Genomic DNA, 18,814 nt, shown 5'->3' on the forward strand with positions numbered 1-18,814 from the left:
CTTTGAGGAACCAGAGACTTTGCAGAGTGGCCCCATTAAACGTGGTGGCCACTCAGCAAACTTATATGGTGGCTCTTCTGAAGGTATCTCAATTTCCCCTGTGAAAAAAATGCAGTTCAATTTGCCAGGGTTAAGGTTTATAAAGTTGAGCTGAGAAGATTGGAAAGGCAAGTTTTCAGAATGCAAACATAATCAAATAAGGCCACTTAGTGGTTCCATTTGTAAAGTTAGCAAAGTAGTAGCCAGGATTTAATTTTTAGGAACACCACAATAGATATTGGATCCGAAGTGAAAACACCTAGCCTCACTAGCTCTTTAGGGTTGATTTGAAAAAATCTGGAACAACTGAGAACTTTTCCTTTGAAGCCCACATGATTTTGCAGAGGGAGAATTAGCTTCCAAAAGACTGCAGTTAGATCAACAAAGTCCAGAACACAGGCTTCAACTTTCTCAAAGATGACGTGTCATCTTAAATTTTCGGCATGGCGGAAGCCCTTGCAAAACCCAGATTGATTTTAAGCTTGTCTAGAACAGTAATTACTTGATGAGAAACACACTTCCCTAACACTGTGCTTTACTAATATGCCTACAAAGTTTTGGCCCATGTAGTGTCAGCATAGGAAACATCCAATATCCAATATCTCTTCAAATGGGTCTACAAGGTATTATTGATAAATGACCTAATAGCATTGTTTTCCACCTTTAGTTTTGCTGTACATAGGAGTTGATAATGACAAGAAAATAAGTTTAGATTTTATTGGAATGGATCCAGTGTCTTGTATAATATAGAGCATTAGCATTAATGTATAAGGTTTTGTAGTGGTTTTGGAGAGCCTCACATCTAAAAGATATATTCCAAGACAATGTACGTAACCAAAAATATGCAATATGGAAAAGATGGTTTTGGAAAGAACGTCTGCATGCACCACAGAAATTGAAAGTTAACCTTTATTTTAGTTAGTACTGCGTACACTCATAAAATGGATTTAGATTCAGTGTGGAAAACAGTCGCTGGCATTGCAGGTAAGAGTGCAGGAGTGTGGGGGGTGAGTTAACAGACCACAGAATAGGGAAAATAAAATTTAAAAAAAGAAAACCACTTATCTTGTGCTTGCTGCATCTCCGACTCTCAAGGTAAGTTTAAAAAAAAAAATTGTTTCCCTATTCTGTCATCTACTGACTTCCCCCCGCCCGGCCCACCCCCACCATGCCCTACCGGCTCACCGCTCTTACCTGCACCAGACGCGTCTAGTTGCATCATGTAATTTCAGTTTTTGAAAATAGTTGTGAAGTATTGATAGTTAGACAAATGATAGTGTTGAACATACAACATAATTATTTTGAAATTAAAATTAAACATGTGAGTCCTACCTCTCCTCCAATGGCCCAGGCAAATAACACTGTTTCACAGTAAAGGAAGGCATCTGGCATATTTGGGTGGTAGCACTCATGACCATAGTCCAGCAGTGTTTCATTCAGGGTCTGACCGCACTCATACAGCAAAATATGGTGCACCAGATTTTCATGGCCTTGTTGTATTACTGGCTCTACCTAGAGAAAAATACAATTTACACAGAGCTGTAATGGCATAATATCAGCATATAATATTACAATTATTTGTAACAAGTAAGCTGTATTGAAATAATACTACAACATTTTGGGCCAGATGTGCGACCCTTCCATTTTGTGAGTCGCAAATTGCGTTGGTTTGTTGGTTTGCGACTCGCAAAATGGAATGTACAACAGTGTCTAAGACACTGTGATTACTAATGTGGTCGCAAATGAACTACCTCATCAATATTCCTGAGGCAGGTCACATTTTTTGACCCATTGGGAAGGGCCAGGACTCGCAGGGATAGTGGCCTGCTAGGGTCAGCAGACTACCACGTCTGTGACTGCTTTTTAAATAAAGCAGGTTTTTTTTAATATGCAGCCCGTTTTTCTTAAAGGAAAACTGGGTGCATTTAAAAAACAAAGATGAAACGTTTCTGTTTCATTTTTTAAGAGCAGGCAGTGGTTTAATATACATTCACAAAGGCTAAGGGGTCCCCTGGGGACACCTTCACGTTTTTAAGGAACTTACCAACTACTTGAAGTAGGTGGTAAACTGCGAGTGATTTGTAACTCCAAATGCGGTTGCAAAACAATGGTAATACCATTTGGACTCGCTATTAGGAAGGGCCGCCCTTGGCATGCCCCTTCCGAATAGCGACTCGCAAATGCTATTTTGAAAGTCACCGACTTGCAAAATAGCGTTTGTACATAACACCACAATTTTTTATGGTCGCAAATGAGCCGCTTTCCCGTTTGCGACCGCAAAAAAACAGTCATACATCTGGCCCTTTGTGTGTTACACTTGCATTGTAGGTTATATATCTAGCATCTGTTGGCCTGGTTCACAAAGGTAATCATATACTTTTGTGTAAGTTTACTATTTTCATGATATTCACAAGCTACAAATTTAATTTTAACAATAGTAATTTTATGATGACAGAGAGTCCACAGTTGGGGTGGAGAACTCTGCACATAAAAATATAGAGCAGACCTATCCTTTTATGTGTAGAGGCACTGCATAAAAGTGTAATTTCACCTTTGTGAATCAGGCCCTGTGTATTTTGTCCAGTTATATTGTATCAGGATTTTGGTTTACAGTTAAAGGAAAGGTGAACAGCATGTGCCAGACTGTTACACCTTGAATTAGTACGGGGGCTCCATATGCATTTCTTTTCAACGTTATGCACCAATTAGATTGCATTTATGATATTCTTGTGGCAACATGGTCAAAAGTTCCACTGTTTGGTAAGGCCTGAAAACCTTGAAATAAACATACTTCTTTTCATGATTGATTTTTATGGAACTTTTTCAGAGCAGAAATGTTGTATCCTGATATTTATATTTCATTTGGCCTGTGTATTTATGCATTAAACGTGCACATACATTTCCACCAAAGGTTTGCCCTCAAAGGGTAAATAACCAGGGAGTTGATCCATCTGGTGAACTTAGTGGAAATTGAACTAACATTAAGGATACCCAAGTCAACTGGTCAGGCCACCAAACATGGAAGACGAGTCAATGATTCCCTCACTATCACCCTCCAACAGTGCCTCTCATCTCTCCACAGCCCCTCTCTCACATGTATTTCCTTTTTTTATAGCAACTCTTACACCAGTGCAGGGTGTCAGAGCATGAATCATATTTGTGTAAATCAGTGTATAGAAAATTTTACATAGCACAACGAGAACTACAGGGTGTAAAATTCACATGCCATGCATACTCGTAGGCATGTTTTAAGAGTCCTTGGTCTGGGGAAGCACAAACACAGGATTCAGAATGTAACACAGTGGTGATGGTTGACTTTACTAATAAGAATTGATTTCTGCCCAAACAAACCCTTTTAAATAAAAATTACGATAATAAAAAACTGGGGAAATAAACAGAATTTTTAACCTCGATTGCGATTGTAACCTATGAACTGCACAGTAACAAAAGGTTCTCTGTGACAAAAGCAGTAACCCACTGAGCTATTCACATAAAATACTGGTCTGTGATCTACATAGTACACGCTCTTTGGCATATTGACTCTCTGTGCTATGTTAGATGAATCAAAACCGCCATTAGACAAACCTCAAATCTATTTTCCAGCAAGGAACATTAATCACCAGAATTATCCTGGCTCTTTTATTGTTGTGTGAAAACTGTTGCATATACTGTTACATATAGACTGTTGAACTGCTACAAAACCGGTCCCCAGTGACAAAAGCACCAGCACCCTCTTCTATCCTCCCGGGGAAAACCCCAATGCCTTGTACAGATAGTCTGGCCTCAAATATATGAAATTAAAACACGAGAAGCCTAATTACAAGTCTGGCAGTCTGAGGACCACCAGACTCGTGGTGGCACGGCGCTTAAAGTCCAGCCATCACTGCACAGGCTGTCGACCACCCCATTATGACTTGGGAATGCTGCGGGCGCTAAGAAACTGCTGTTCCATGGCATTGGAGTGGTGGCCTTGAGGCCGCAATATGCTTGGTAGGACTGCCGCAGTCCCGTCAAGCATTTTACCACTTTCCTTTCTGCCATGATGCCATGACTTTGAAGAAGGCAACCTGTAGGATTGCCATGCTGCCCTCCCACTGAACCACTTTTAAGTTGTAACTTGGTGGATGGGTGGTAGTGAGACTCAGTGGTGCAGGAGCATGGTGGTGGCGGCCGCACTGCCTAAACACGTAACCACACCCTACGTCATTTACCATAGACACAAGTAGCTTATCTGACAAAGAGAGAAATTTGTTTTCCATGATGTGAATATTCATTATTTCACAATGGAGAGGAAAATGAGTTTGCAAGTTCTGCAATATTCTCTTCAAAGTTTAAAGTGGTTTACAGGAGGCATATTTTATTAACTCAATAATAACCCAACCCCTTGGCACACTTATTGTTGAACGCTGTAGTCAAATTGCAATAATAAAGTCCCAACACAAATATATTAAATGATAATTCCCTGTGACCAATTGAAAAATAAATAGTTTGTTGTCAAGCATTAATTTGATTCCACAAGAAATTGTTGTATCTCCAAAATGTGCTAGCTATGCCAGCTTTCAAGGTAAATGGCTGGATGAATAGTAACATTCTTAAAATTAGAAAGAGGGGGCTCTTGAACATAAGTGGATTTGTTCTAATGAGACAACAGGCCAAAGGTTATATGGTGGTGATGTTAATAGCATAAGTGAAGTTGGTGATAGTAATGGTGGTGGTGATAAGAGTGGTGATAGTGGTAATTGGGGAGATGCTGGTAGTGATAGTACTGGTGATCTTAGTGTCATTGTTGAGGGTGTCAGTAGGGATGACAATGGTATTATTAGTGATGAAGTGATAGTGGAGATGATGATAGTGATGAAGGTAACAGATATGGTGTATAACTAATAGTGGATATGATGTTAATTATAGTGGTGACGCTGATGATAGTAGGGGTAAAAACAATAAGGTGATGGATGGAATGCTTGCTTTAATCTCAGCCACTGGAAATCGCTTAGGCTGCATCACAATCCATCACTTGTCATCCACTGTGCTACCTCAGTTTGGACCAAGCAATATGCATATCAGTCTTGACCCTGATTCTCATGGAAACAGTTCAGCTAGAACTGCCTGGCCAGATCCTCCCTTAACCGGAATGCAAACATCCTAGTGTTGGTTTCGTAGATATTAAGGCTCTTCAGCCAGGTGTAGCTTGGTTCCAGTGGCACAGTGATCCTGGTAGGGGTTGCAGTTGTGGTGGTGATAGTAGTGGTAGTAGAGTTGGTGGATATGTTGGTCATAGTGGTTGTGGTGATAGGGTTGATGGTGGGGATAGTAATACTAATGGTGATGGTTTTGGTGCAGTTGGTGATGGTGGAGGTAGCAGTGCAGTTGTAGTGACAAGTATTTGACAGTGGTAGTACATATGATAGCAATGCCAATGAGAGTGGTGAGGATGGAGATAGTATTAAGAGGCAGGTGGTAGTGATATTGGTGATGTGGGTGGTGGTGGTTAAAGTGGTGACCGAGGTAGTATTGGTAATAATAGTGTTGATGCTCACTGTTGGAAGAAATTAAAAGACTGGCAGACATATTTGAGGAGCTGCTGGGTGCTCAACATTGGAAAAAAGACTTTATGCAAGCATATTAGATGAGCTTCTGGTTGTTGAATGTGCACAGAAGTCAATGAATCACGGTAACAAAGAGGGCACAGTCACTGTGAGCCCATTGAAGCCCTAACAAGAAGTGCAGAGCTGATTGATGTGAACATTTTTGCTTGTCAGTGTCCGTCCCTACCAGATGCGGGAGAGACTAAGGATTCACAATGCTATCACTCACACTGTGGCGCAAGCCACACAGCTGATGGCTGTCCTTTAGGCTCACACATTCAAACCAATAAATGTCTGAAGGGGGCTGATCCAGTTTCCCACTTTATGACTGCTGTGCTGTGGGCTAAACTAAAGTATGAATGACACTCCAACAGAGCAGTGGCTGGCGTAAGCTGACCCAAACCCCACTCTGCATATAGTATTGCTAAAAATGCACTCTTTTTGAGATTACAATAAATTAGTGAGACTGCAAAAGATGTCTCTGGAATACCTAAAAATCATACTTTTAATTCTGCATTGCATAGCCTGTAATCTCCTCTAAATATGTGTGGTGGCTCTACCATGACTGTGCCCCAAAATGTCTACAAATCATCTTGCTTCTCTGAGAAGTGTATGTAAACTGTCCTGCAACAAATACAATACTACTCAACAAGTATCTCATAATCAATCCTTCACCCAGCAACGAAGATTGAGAAAGACATCTTTACAAAATCACTTTCTGCGAAATTTTCATAGTTCAAGAAGAAGCAGTTACGAAACTTCTACCTTCTTTTGAAAACTCACAAAACTACCTCTATCATCAGTGGTGTTCCCCAAAGACTGTCACTTTTCCTTATACTCCTGAAAATTATCCCTCTGGCCAACATTCTGCAAGCCCATCATGATTTCCATGATTTCACTGTCTACCTGAAGCTGGACGAGGGTACTGGAAACTGCTATCAAGTAGCTAAGTACTTCATTCTGAAATGCCCATGTATACAGATGCAAAGTTCCCACACTAAAATTACCAATACCATGTAGATTGGTATTTCTAAAAGTGCAGAAATAACTCCTCATTCTGAGTTGTATCCTAAGAAGACTTTCCAGAGTAGGGAATTACTTCAAGAATGTATGTTCACTTATTTTCTGCAGCAATTCCTCATTTTCAGACTATTACCAAAACCTGCCTGCACCTTTCATCTGCTTTGAGCAAGTGAAATGTTTGTAGGAGAGATGGGGCATCTGCAGTGCCATTTTAGAACGTTATCCTGGTCCTTTAGTATTGGCTTTTAGCAGCCCAATCAGGATTTTCTCGAACAATTAAAAATAAAAGTCTCCCTATCTAAAATACATCTAGCCCCAGGTGTATGCCAATTGGCTATGTCATCGTGGTCAGAAAATAAATACATTGTTCAGAGGTCCAGTGACGATTCACCTGGTTCACTTCCGTAGGATTTCCACCCTTACCAGTGATATAGGTGCATAACCTAGAAATAAACATTGACTGTAAAAAATGACATTTCTTAGACTACAGGGAAAACTTCCCTTCTTCAAACTCCTTGCAGAATTGCCTTGACATTAGCATTTGTGATTTCTAGACTTGGCTATTGCAATTTCTTTTACACCAGACTCCCTAAAAAGCATCTTCCATATATGCAGAAAGTACAGAATCTGCTTATTTCGTTCATTATTTTTTCATAAAGGACATGATAGGTCTGAAAATGCTCCATCAGCGCCCTGTCAAGAAACAGCGCCCTGTCAAGAACCAATCAGGGTTAATCACCCACCAGGTGATTCATACCCACACAGAGAATACTTTGAAGGGCTGCCACTCAAAACAAACAAGTCATTCATGCAGGCAGACTTAAATAATTTAGAGGCAAAGATAAATCCCTACATGTTGGCAGCTACCCATCAATAATGTTTGGCCACTAAAGAAAAAACTCAATTAAAAATGTTTAAGTGCATCCCTAAAAATAACAAAGATGTTTCATAAATGTCTGAAGATGTTTTCAGCCTGACATGATTCCGGCCACAAAGCTGGCAGCATGCTTACCAGCAAACATGCTTAAAATACCTTGCTCACAACACAGTAGAAGGTGGATAGATGAATATTTCCATCAGCAATTATGCTTCGGTCCACCTCCCACACTGGAGCCTTGGCCATGAGTTCAAGCAAAGTCTAATTAAAACATAGTCATACTAGGGAGCCATCTTGGCTCATATGAAAGATAAAATATTACTTTTGAGTACGCTCTCTGGAAAGAAAAGGCAAAGGCGAATAGTAGTAAAAGGGAGAGTCACTTGGCATCAGTGGTCAATATCTTTAGTACAATGAGCAAACAATGTCACGTGAATAGTTAGAGAAGGTTGGTGTCCAGCCCACTTGGTAACCTATAAAACACACTACATTAACATAATGTAAACACGTACTCCTATTATTACTCAGCTAGAGGCACAACACCATTTTCCCAGCTTGAACTTTGAGGTGTCACCCTTGCTAAGCAATTTTTGAAAGGCTTCAATTAACAACCACTGATTAATCTGATAACCACTGGTTGTGCAATGTCAATATTTGTGAACATTGTGATGACTGGTGTACTTTCAGCCCACCACCAGCTGAACCCCCACGTCCTTTGTGTTGACATGCATTATATCCTTGCCGAAGCCGCAGCTCACCCAGTAAGTTAAAAGGATGTCCAAGCTTTCTCTCTACTAGTATTCACCATCCTCACTCAATAGCTCCTCAAGTATGTCTCCCACAACCTTCTAAACATATGTTGGGTATCAGCTCCGAAGGATAGAGGATGGAAAGGCTGCCAGTGATTTTACAGCTGCTCCCTTCTGCCGAGTCTATTGCCCAACAAGTCTGCTACTGCTTCTGACATACATATTTGAGGGGACATTTGTTTAAAGATCCTCTTCTGTCAGTCGTAGCAAGTGGGTCCTGTGCTCTGCATAATATGGTTGAGTGTGGAGCCTGAGTACTTGTTTTGAGGTTTTGGGCAGGTAAACCAAGTATAGGTCCTTTTTTGAGTTCTGCAGGAAGAAGACTGGGCCAAATAAAGTGCTTCAAAAGACACAATTGTGTGCTGCAAAATTTCCACTTTTGGTACTGCAAAATTTGCTTGTCCACAACGTAATATCCCGGGGAGTCATTTGGTGCATAGGTGTAAACACATATCTATAAGCACACGGACTGATGGTTCTGGACATTAACAAAACTAAATAAAAAAGAGTGTTATAAGTTCATGGAAATCCTATGATATGTGAATCAGCGTAAAGAGTCATATATAATGGCGAAATGAACTGGTCTCGGTGAAACCTACCAGCACAGGCTAAAAAGGCAGCACATAAAGGGAGACATTGGTTTCAAGTGAGAGCCAGTGATTTCAGTCTTAGAGAAATGCACTGATTTGACATGGTTTCATGAAGAGGGGTTTATTCTTTGCTTACCTGCCGACACTCATGCCCTATGCAGCTTTGGAGTACCCAACGGTAAAAGAAACATATCTTAGGGAAAAGAAAAGCTTTAAGGGGCATAGCTTCAAGGGGCATTTGGTGTGAGACACCCCTAAATACATCCATTCTAGGCTTGATAGTTGTGTCTGGGGACTCTTGTCAGGTCTGTTATCTCAGTGTTGGTTTACCTCCTCCTGAGCCAAGAATGAAAGACAAAAGAGTGACTTTTTATGTAAATGTGAGAGATGGACAGAAATAGATACCCATCTGGTGGCCGAATTTAAACATTTTAAACCAGATAATCTGGTTTCCTGTTTGTCCAGATTGTATGATCCTAGACAAATATTGTATTTCAAAAACCCCTTTTTTTCTTTATTATCACATATGAGTGCACTTTTAAATACTTCAGGGTTTGCGATATGTAACCACCTCATCTTTGATGTAATCAAATATAATGTTGCCCCAACTACAATAAGGATCTAGGCTACATTCAGGGTTTACATGATTACTGACTTGCTTCTTAGTTCACTAATAACATTGGGATGAGCCAGCAATGTTTTTAAAAACTATCACTTTTCATAAATGTCTTTCAATGCAGTGATAGAAACCGATGTTCTAAGGTGAAATGCATTCATATGTTAAAGAAATACACTTTTTAACATTTATTTGATGAGATTGTATCATGCGTTTACATTATGGTTGCTGCGCGATATGAATCCCAAATGCTTTCATTATTCGGCTGATGCATCAACTACTGGAGCCAACCAGACTCATGGCTCAGATCTGGCTTAGCTTGCTCTTTTAATTTGCCTGCCTGCCTTTCTCTTTTTGCAACTCGATCTTAGTACATGGAGCAATCAGTCACTTGATAAAATGATTTGTGAAAGACGAGGGCTAGAAACATGGAGCCCTGCCATATGCAGAGATTTGAACATTTTACAATCAAGATCTCTCGCAACAGAGATGAAGAATAGTGCACACAGTGAAGAAACATTTGAAACAATTGATCTCAAATCAGTGACTCCAGGCCATTGTGTTGTATGTGACCGTAGAGATGAACTGCCAGGGAGAGCTATCAAGCCCAGGTAGGGTGGGCAGGTGCAGAGCTTCAGCAGGAGTGGTTGGGATGTGACACCCTTCAAAAGCATTCTTGTTTTGGTAGTTGAGTCTGAGGGTCCTGACTTGGATATGCTATGTCTGCTTCATTTTTGCTTATCGTTCTCATTTCACCAAAAAGTTTTAACTTTTTCATTTTTTGTATCGTGATCTTAAATGTATATAGTGACAACTTTACACAACATGTAGTAAACTTAGACCTATAGAAGTATTCATTGAATGGGTGCTAATGTACCCTGTTTTGGAATTCACACACATTGTCAGTAATGGGCTTGAAAAGTGCACCAGTCTCAACTTTTCAGATATACTACTCACAATCAAACACCCAAAAATTGATAGGATTAATGCTTGCACATAATGTAACCGGTGGCAATTGCTCAGGTAGCATTCCAATGCATTGGTTTTGTTTTCACTTACTGTGCCACTTTATATATAAGCCCACTTAAGGAAATTCAGTACTGGTTCTGCTCATGGTGGAAACAGTCCATCCCAAATTCTGGTCATCTCTTTACTCCACCCTGCAGCCCATACATTTTTTAGTAGGGAAATTTGAGATTCACTTAGGCCGAATCTCACTAAGCTATGCCCCTGCGTATATGTATTAACTTCACGAGATTTACATATGAATACTCTAGTAATACGTGCATGGACCTCCATATTTTGCTGTGCATTAATCAAAAATGTAAATATATGTGGTTTATCTAAGAGATACGTTTTTGGATTTGCATGTTTTGCTGTACATTATTAAAAAAATTAAACAAATCTGATTAATGGGAATTAATGTTAGGTAAAAGAGATGCCTACTTTCAAAATAAGGGGTGTTACCACACGAAATGGAGACTGGAATCGAAAATCAGACCCCCAGGGTCTAGAGGACAACTACAGGAGATGTATCACCCTCATGCAGCAAATCAACTTTTCGGGGATGCAACACAATTACTTTTCAGAATGTCTTCTCTTGTCTTCTGCCTGCTTTTCTATTTGTAGCCACAAATACTGGCAATTTTCATATTGTGGCATTTGTGGTTGGCTTTGAAACTTAACGCTGTGGATTTTCTTTGCGGATTATCCAATTGTTACAGTCTTGGCATTCTAAATCCGTCTTTTGAAAAAAGATTTTCACAAGGATTTAAGGAAATTGCTTGGTAAACCGAAAGAGCTGTTTGAAGTAACTTAGTGATATAACCTCAACAGAAACAAAAGGCAAAATATCCTTCAACTCTTAGGAGGAAGGAAGGTTGCTCTTTATATACCTGAATCACCAAGCCAGGGAATGTTTCCTTTGACAATCCTACAAAGATGTGTGTAGTTCCTCTATACAATTAGGCCAACTCTAAATTATTCCTAATGAATTGCGACTAACTGAAATTATAAAACTAATGCAAATTATTACGCTGATATCGCTCTGATAAAGATGAACTTTGAACAGGAAAGTTTAATAAATAAAAAAAAGAGTTGAAGTCGGTATGAGCAAAAACTCCTCGCGAAGGGCCAGATGTAGGAAGGCAAATACCGGTCGGTAACGGCCAATTTCGGCCGTTACCGACCGGTATTTGGAGTTTGGGATGTAGGGGCATGTCAAGATACAGATTCGGTCATTTTACCGAATCGGTAACTTTACAGATTCGGTAAAATACAGATTCTGTAAAATTATCGAATCTGTACCTTGACATGTAGGTAGCACTGTAATTAGTGATACAGGGGTTTAAGAATTCGTTATTTACCACCATCTAGAAGTTGGTGGTAAATAATGAAAACCCTTTAAAAAGCATTTTTTTTGCTTTTAAAACAGTGCCATGTTGCAGACATACATGCCCTAAAGGGCATGTATATCTGCAATATGTGCACCCATGCACAATTGAGGGGTGCAACAGGGTGCCAAAGTGACACCCTGCCACCCTTCTATGTTTCCCCCAATTACCCAATCGGTATTTACCGATTCAGTAATTGACATTCATTCCTATGGGCCTCCAGGCCCATAGGAATGAATGGCAATTACCGAATCGGTAAATACTGATTCGGTAATTACCAAATCATACCGATTCGGTAATTAAATCGGTAAAATTACCTGCATCCCAATTGCCAGTTACTAAATACCGAATCAGTATGATTCGGTATTTAAGAATCGGTAATCTGGGATTACCTACATCGGGCCATAATTGTTTTTCATTATTTCCCATATCATTTCAGCCACAAAGACATATTTATTGTCTTTCCCTTCTCATTGATTGAAAGAATCTTTACTTGATTATACCTCATAATCATAAAAGATAAAAACATGGAAAACCACATAAATACATTAAAAACTTTAAAACATACATGTAACCATATTTACCTCAGATCACATACTCTAGCACTTAAAAAGAGAGCACCGCAAAATGAAGAAAATGCAATCTATAAAAAATTGGATCAGAATATAGCAGATAGGATTATTAGGGATTCATAATTTTATTCCAGAATAAAGCACCTGTTAAATAAGAAGAGGCAGCCAACATCACAGCATAGCCTTTTAATAACTGTGGATGTAAAAAGGCTGTCCGGAATTGCCGAAACACTCTGGTTTTCAGAACTGGTGTTAGATACCTTTTGCACAGAAAATGATCAAATTTGCAGGATAAAACCAAGTGTATAAAGGTTTGAGGAGAACAACCATCGCAGGGGCATTCCAGGATTGAATGGGGATCAAACTGGCCCTGCAGTCTTTTCCTTCTTTAAACTGAGCCATTCTTGCTCGTTAATTCCACCTCAACCTCCTCAACTTCCCCTGCTGCTCACTTACACCTATTACATATTAAGTTTGGATTAATCCAATTCAGACTTATTGTAATGCCTTAGGGACTCTGGATAATGTGAATAGTTGACAACAGTGGGCAAGGGAAAACAAAATACCCTTGCTATGAGCAAGCAGTCTTCTGCCACTGCTGGGCTGTATGTGTTTTGCAAAACATTTCAATCATGACAGTAGATGAGAGATCAGTTGTGGTGTCATGTTAGCTGTTCCCTTTATTAAGGAGTGGATAATTTCTTTCTGAGGATGCTATGATGTAATAGAATGTAAGAAGTATTATGATTTCAAATCGAACAGGATGATAACATCTGTCCAGGTGGAATCTGTCTATGAGGCTGAGGCATCACATATTAAACCTCATCTTTTATATTTGGATTCATATTCTCTGAAGATCGTAATCTTGGCAAAGACTGGAGATGGATCTCAAGATGACCCATTTTTTTTTTTATTTTTTATTACATGACACCTGAACCCTCATGTAGTACTTTAGGCAGCTAGCACTACAGGGAACCTTGTCTCCTGCTGATATAGGCCTGTAAGATATCAAAACTTTGGAGAAAAATTGCTTATCCACAAATGCAATTTACGATTAAGTGTACTATGTATTTAGTGTGGATCTTCTTAATGAAGCAGCTGAGGACCCTATTGTGCTTATTTTGACCAGCTTTTAAAGAAGCCTCTTTGTCTCCCTGTCACATGTTTATTCATGCAATAATATAATCAGCACTCTTACAGCTGTTTGTTAATATTATTGCACAAGTAGAGTATGTGGTGTTACCTGAACACTCTCAGACTTTGGTGCAGATTCATCATTTCTGAGGCATTCCTGGTCATGCGCAAAATATGCACACAGTGATGTCATATGCATAGGAGTGCATGTTTTGAAATCAAGAGATGTCACCCCAGTACAGCTGCATGCAGAAGAGTGTGGAACTCGAAGTCAAGCGACATCAAGCGTGCACAGGAATGGTGAACTCATGAAGTCTAGGAACATGAAGCATAGGAAGGAAAACCTAGGTATTTACAGTCTGAATGTAGCTTCTGTGAAGAGAGATAATACAAGATCTCCCTCTTAAACTCTATAACGATCAATCAGGAGTCTTGCAGTTGGGAAGTTTGACGAAACTAGACCTTATGTTAATGAATTAGTGAGAAAATACTATTTCTGCTCCATTGTTCTAGAGAAACATTCTTCCCATGTTGACTTATGTTCTCATGTTATCACACACATGTGCAAATTGAATTAGATTTTAATTTTTATAGCTTGGAAACAACTGCAAACTCAGGAAACTGCAGTCTATGATTCTTTAGAAAGATACAGGATATATTTGTAACTGAGATGTCCGGAATTACATAGGGACCAGGGAATCTAGAGTAGGGGAACAGGCAGTTGTGAATAGACTCGCACTTGGAAAGGAATGGGAATTGGATGTAGATGTGGACGCTGGCCCTCTAGTAAACCATATAATTTAATGAGCATGTGTCCTGTCATCCCTACAAGTTGCTGGCGAGTGACTTACCTGCTTCGTGCTGTGTTCCACCGGTCATGGTTGGTTCTCTTGCATCTGGCAGATCAAATTGGCCTACCTGTTGTTCTGGTGGTGATAGTAAGCAGAGTCTGCAGAACTGCTGAATGTGACGGTTCAAGAACTGGGATGTATTCCAGTGACCTGAGCCTGTATGTGCTGTTTTCCCATAAATTATAAATTTCAATACAGACTATGGACCACCTTGGGCCAGGAGCACAGAAAGTAAGCTCCTGTGATCGCACATATCCTTGCACTGTACTGGCTACGTGACACCTTGGTCCGCTAGCACCTGTCTAGAGCTCCTGTGACCGAGCACATCCGTTGCCATTCTGCAAATGCATTGGGACCTCCTCTTGTGAGGTCACACTGCATGCTCTTAAGTCGCAGTTGTCTTCGATTGGGCCGCGACGCAGTGATACACAAACCTTTATGAAGCGTATTACTTTGTGTAACACATGGAGCGCTTTTCCCTGAACAAAATCTTGTGATGCAAACACATCCGTAAAGCTTCCTTTCTGTTTCTTACAGTGACACCAAGTCTATCTGGTGAAGCATGTTAACTTCTGCACCCACACATCTTAATATTACTATTCCTGACTGGCTAAACTATAATCACTGCAATTGTTCTACTTACAGTGATGAGTGACCAAACCATTAAACTCAAACTCCTGCTACCTTTTCTTCCATTTCAATGTGAGCGGCAGATGAAATGGCCAGAATGGAAGGATTACGTCTTCAATGACATATCAGCTATAGAAGAAGAAGGTACTAAGGACTTCATTACACTGCAGAAAAATACAGCTTTGCTACATAGTCTTGGTCCAGACGGTTTGTGCCTCCATGGCTAAATGGAAAAGAAAATTATAACCGAGGGTTAAATTGATGTTTTAAAACATGCTGGAGCAGACATGGACAATTAGTATCAACTGACTGTAAGTGCAGCTATAGATAGGTGCAATTTTTCAGCGTAAGCAAGATAGTTATGATACTGTGGAGGACTCTATGTATTTGCACCTAAGATGTTAGCTGTTTCATGTAAATTTGGAGCCTTACAGGAAGAGCTTATTAGAGACCAGATCATTAGGGACATCAACAATCTTAACAGTCAAGAGAGGCTAACGGTGACTGAAGAGTCTTCACACAAAGAGGTTGTAGCTATAGTGAAAAATGCAGTAATGTCAAAGTGATGTGCTAAAGCAATTATCAACAATTCTTCTTCTGGAAAGGAACCTGGAATTGTTTGTAAGGGCTTAGGATGCCCTTCTAAGAGTGGAAATTAGAATTGGAAACCAAAGGTTTAAACCGCACATGGTCAGAATAATAAGTTGGGTAACAGCAAATGTCCTAGATGTTACAGATATGGTTACAAGGAATACTTGGAAAGAAATAAAGACTGTCCTGCTAGTTGGTTGAAACGCTCTTATTGTGAGGTGATGGGCCACTTTGATAAAGTGTGTAGGAAAAAATTTACAAATCAAAATGTAAAGTATTTACCATTGGAGTCTGGTTCTGGGCAGTCTGATGTAGCAATGGAAGATGAAGGAAGCTTAAGCCTTGATGCCCCATACTACGCTTAGACCGTAAAGCTAAAGACAAACTTGCATGCCAGATGTAAATTGGAGATGCAGAAATACTATTTGTAGTGGATTCTGGACCACCTTATACTGTTGTTGACAAGATCGTTTTGGAAGACAAATTTGCTAATGTTTTAGGGGCTTATGTGTTTCCTTTAGATATTCATCCTCTGACCTCCACAGGGGAAAGATTACCATGATAGAATATAGAAACTTGAGCTTTGAACTTAAGCTTAGGAGAACAGTGGGAAAGTTGTATGTGGCAGAAAGAGGACCTTCGATCTTAGGTTTGAATAGACAAAAGCCTTTTGTATTATCTTGGATCTGAACAGTAAGGAACAGTCACTGTTGTCAATTGATTCGAAAACAGTAACAGGGAAGGTACATTTCCTAATGTATTTTTGGGTGCATTGTGGAAACTCAAAGGATTCTCCCATTAAATCATACTTAAGGAGGATGTCTAATCAGTTAGTCACAAAAAAAGGAGTATCCCGTTAAGTGTGAGAGAGAAAGCTGCTAATGAACAGTAGAAACTGGAGCGTTATGGAATCATTGCTGCTCTGGAGTGTGCAGAATAGCTGGTACACATCGTAGTCACTAGGAAAGCTAATGGAAAAACAAGATTATGCATAGATCTGAGTGATCTGAACAAAAAACATTGTGGTAGATAAGTTTAATTTGTCAAGCATTAATAGATTGCTGCCTGAGACCAAGGGCATGAAACTGGTTTCTGCAATCAATTTGACTTCTGCATATATTCAGATACTGTTCAAACCTGCTGGTAAGAATGCTACTGACTTTATTACCCCATTTGGATGCGTGCTGGTTTGCTTGACTTCAGTGGCAGCTGTTTTCCAAAGATCCATGTATAATATGTTTAAGGCTCTTAAGGGAATAACTTATTTTCAGGATGACATATTGGTCATGGGGAGAGATACGTTAGAGCATGATCGACTTTGAGGACTGTTTTGAGGAGGGTGGGTAATGAAGGGATGACTGCTGAATGGAGGAAATGTAAATTTGTAATGAATTATGTTATGTACTTGGGACAGTCAGACTTTCTCCTGAGTAGGAAATTATTGAGTTCATAAGTGATGCCCCTGCACCTACTTGGAAGAATGAAGTAAAATCCTTCATAGGTATGCTGGAGTTTTACTCCAACTTTGTGAGGAACTTTGCAGAGAAGAGGTTTGGTTTAAGATAGGTATTCAAGGATTGCCAAGAATTTGTGTGGAGAGTGGATTTGCAAATGGATTTTGAGAGTATAAAAAGGAAGATTTGCACTTTTGCTTCTTTACAAGGTTCTGATTTATCTTCCTGAAGCATATTTACTATGGATGGAAGTAGGAAAGGACCTGGGGAGTTTCTATCACAGATTTCAGAGAAAGGTTTAGAGTACACTATGGAATTTGCCTCTCGGTCTTTTCCACCTACAGAAGAGAAATATTATGTGATAAAGTGTGAAATGCTGGCATGTGTATGGGCTATGGAGAAACTTAGACAGAATCTGTGGGGTACAAAATTCACATTGTGCATTGATCCATTGATCCTAGGTCACTGATTAAAGTTTTGATTCCAGAAGGTACCAATATACCTACTCCCTACATTGCCAGAATGTCCTTAAAGCTTATGGACTATACATATGACATTGAGGGGCAGATTTACAAGCCCCTTGTAACACTTTTGCCCCGCCGTTGCGTCACTTTTGTGATGCAGCAGCCGCGTAAAAAATGTGGCAAATTTACAACGTGACGCATCTAGGGAGTCGTCACGTTGTAAAGCCCTACATCACAATATACCTGCGTCAGGTATAATATATGCAGAGTGGGAATTCCCACGCAGGAAAGCCTTGTAAAATTGACGCAGTGAAATCTACAAGATTTCACTGCGTCACTTCTAGGACGCGACTGTGTCAAAACCTTACGCCTGCCTGAAGCAGTATAAGGAATGACGCTATGTAGTGGGAATAGGCCTCAAAAGGCATTGCTTGCATTGCGTTGTGCTTGCGACATGACTCCAGCAATGTGTGACTTTTGCCCCAATGGATGCGTCAGAATTTCTGATGCATCTGTCAATCCTTGGGGCATTGTGCACCATATTCTAAATATGGTGCATTCATGGTGATGCAAGGGTGTCGCAGGCTGGCACAGAGAAAGTGACACATCTCTACAAATGCGTCACTTTCTTGTAAATCTGCCCCTGAGTATTTTCCAGGCAATAAAAATAGTGCAGCAGATTACTTGAGTAGGTCAAAACTGTCCTTACTGGAAGCTAGTTTAAGTGATTAGGGCACATACTGTTTAGTGGTGGTGAATGATGATTATAATGCTTTCATCAAGGAACACTGGAAAGTGGGATACAGAAGCGGCTGAGGTTTTTGTGGGGTGAAGAGGTATGTTATACATGACTAGCCTAGAAAAAGTAGGCTAAAAGACGAATGTAAGAGGTTTTGGGAGCTTATGTATGAGCTATTCGATAAAGGATTTGTCTTGAAGGAACATGGGGTAGTACCTCCTAACCTCCTCAGGTAGACAATTCGGTGTAATAGGCATGTAGGACACATGGCCATAGTAAAATCGAAACAAGTGAGAAATCCTTGTATTTGTCGGCCGTGATAGATTCTGGTATGGAGAGATTGGTAAGATCTTGTGAGAAGTGCATTTATTAACACAAATCTCAGTCAGTGTTAAAGGCTTCCATTGGGCCTTATTCAATGTCCCGGTAATTCATGGGAGATGTTGG

At 40.0% G+C, this 18,814-nt stretch overlaps 1 protein-coding gene across 1 annotated transcript in view; it reads right to left on the reverse strand.

Moving 5' to 3' along the window:
* Positions 1-18,814, reverse strand: part of MOXD1 (monooxygenase DBH like 1) — a 773,208-nt gene that overhangs the window by 158,350 nt on the left and 596,044 nt on the right. The window contains exon 5 of the mRNA XM_086925392.1: positions 1,372-1,551. Coding sequence (XP_086781518.1) covers positions 1,372-1,551 — 180 coding nt within the window. The remainder of the gene's footprint in view (positions 1-1,371; positions 1,552-18,814) is intronic.

This window comes from Lissotriton vulgaris, chromosome 6 (assembly GCF_964263255.1).
Source record: "Lissotriton vulgaris chromosome 6, aLisVul1.2, whole genome shotgun sequence".
Classification (NCBI taxonomy): domain Eukaryota; kingdom Metazoa; phylum Chordata; class Amphibia; order Caudata; family Salamandridae; genus Lissotriton; species Lissotriton vulgaris.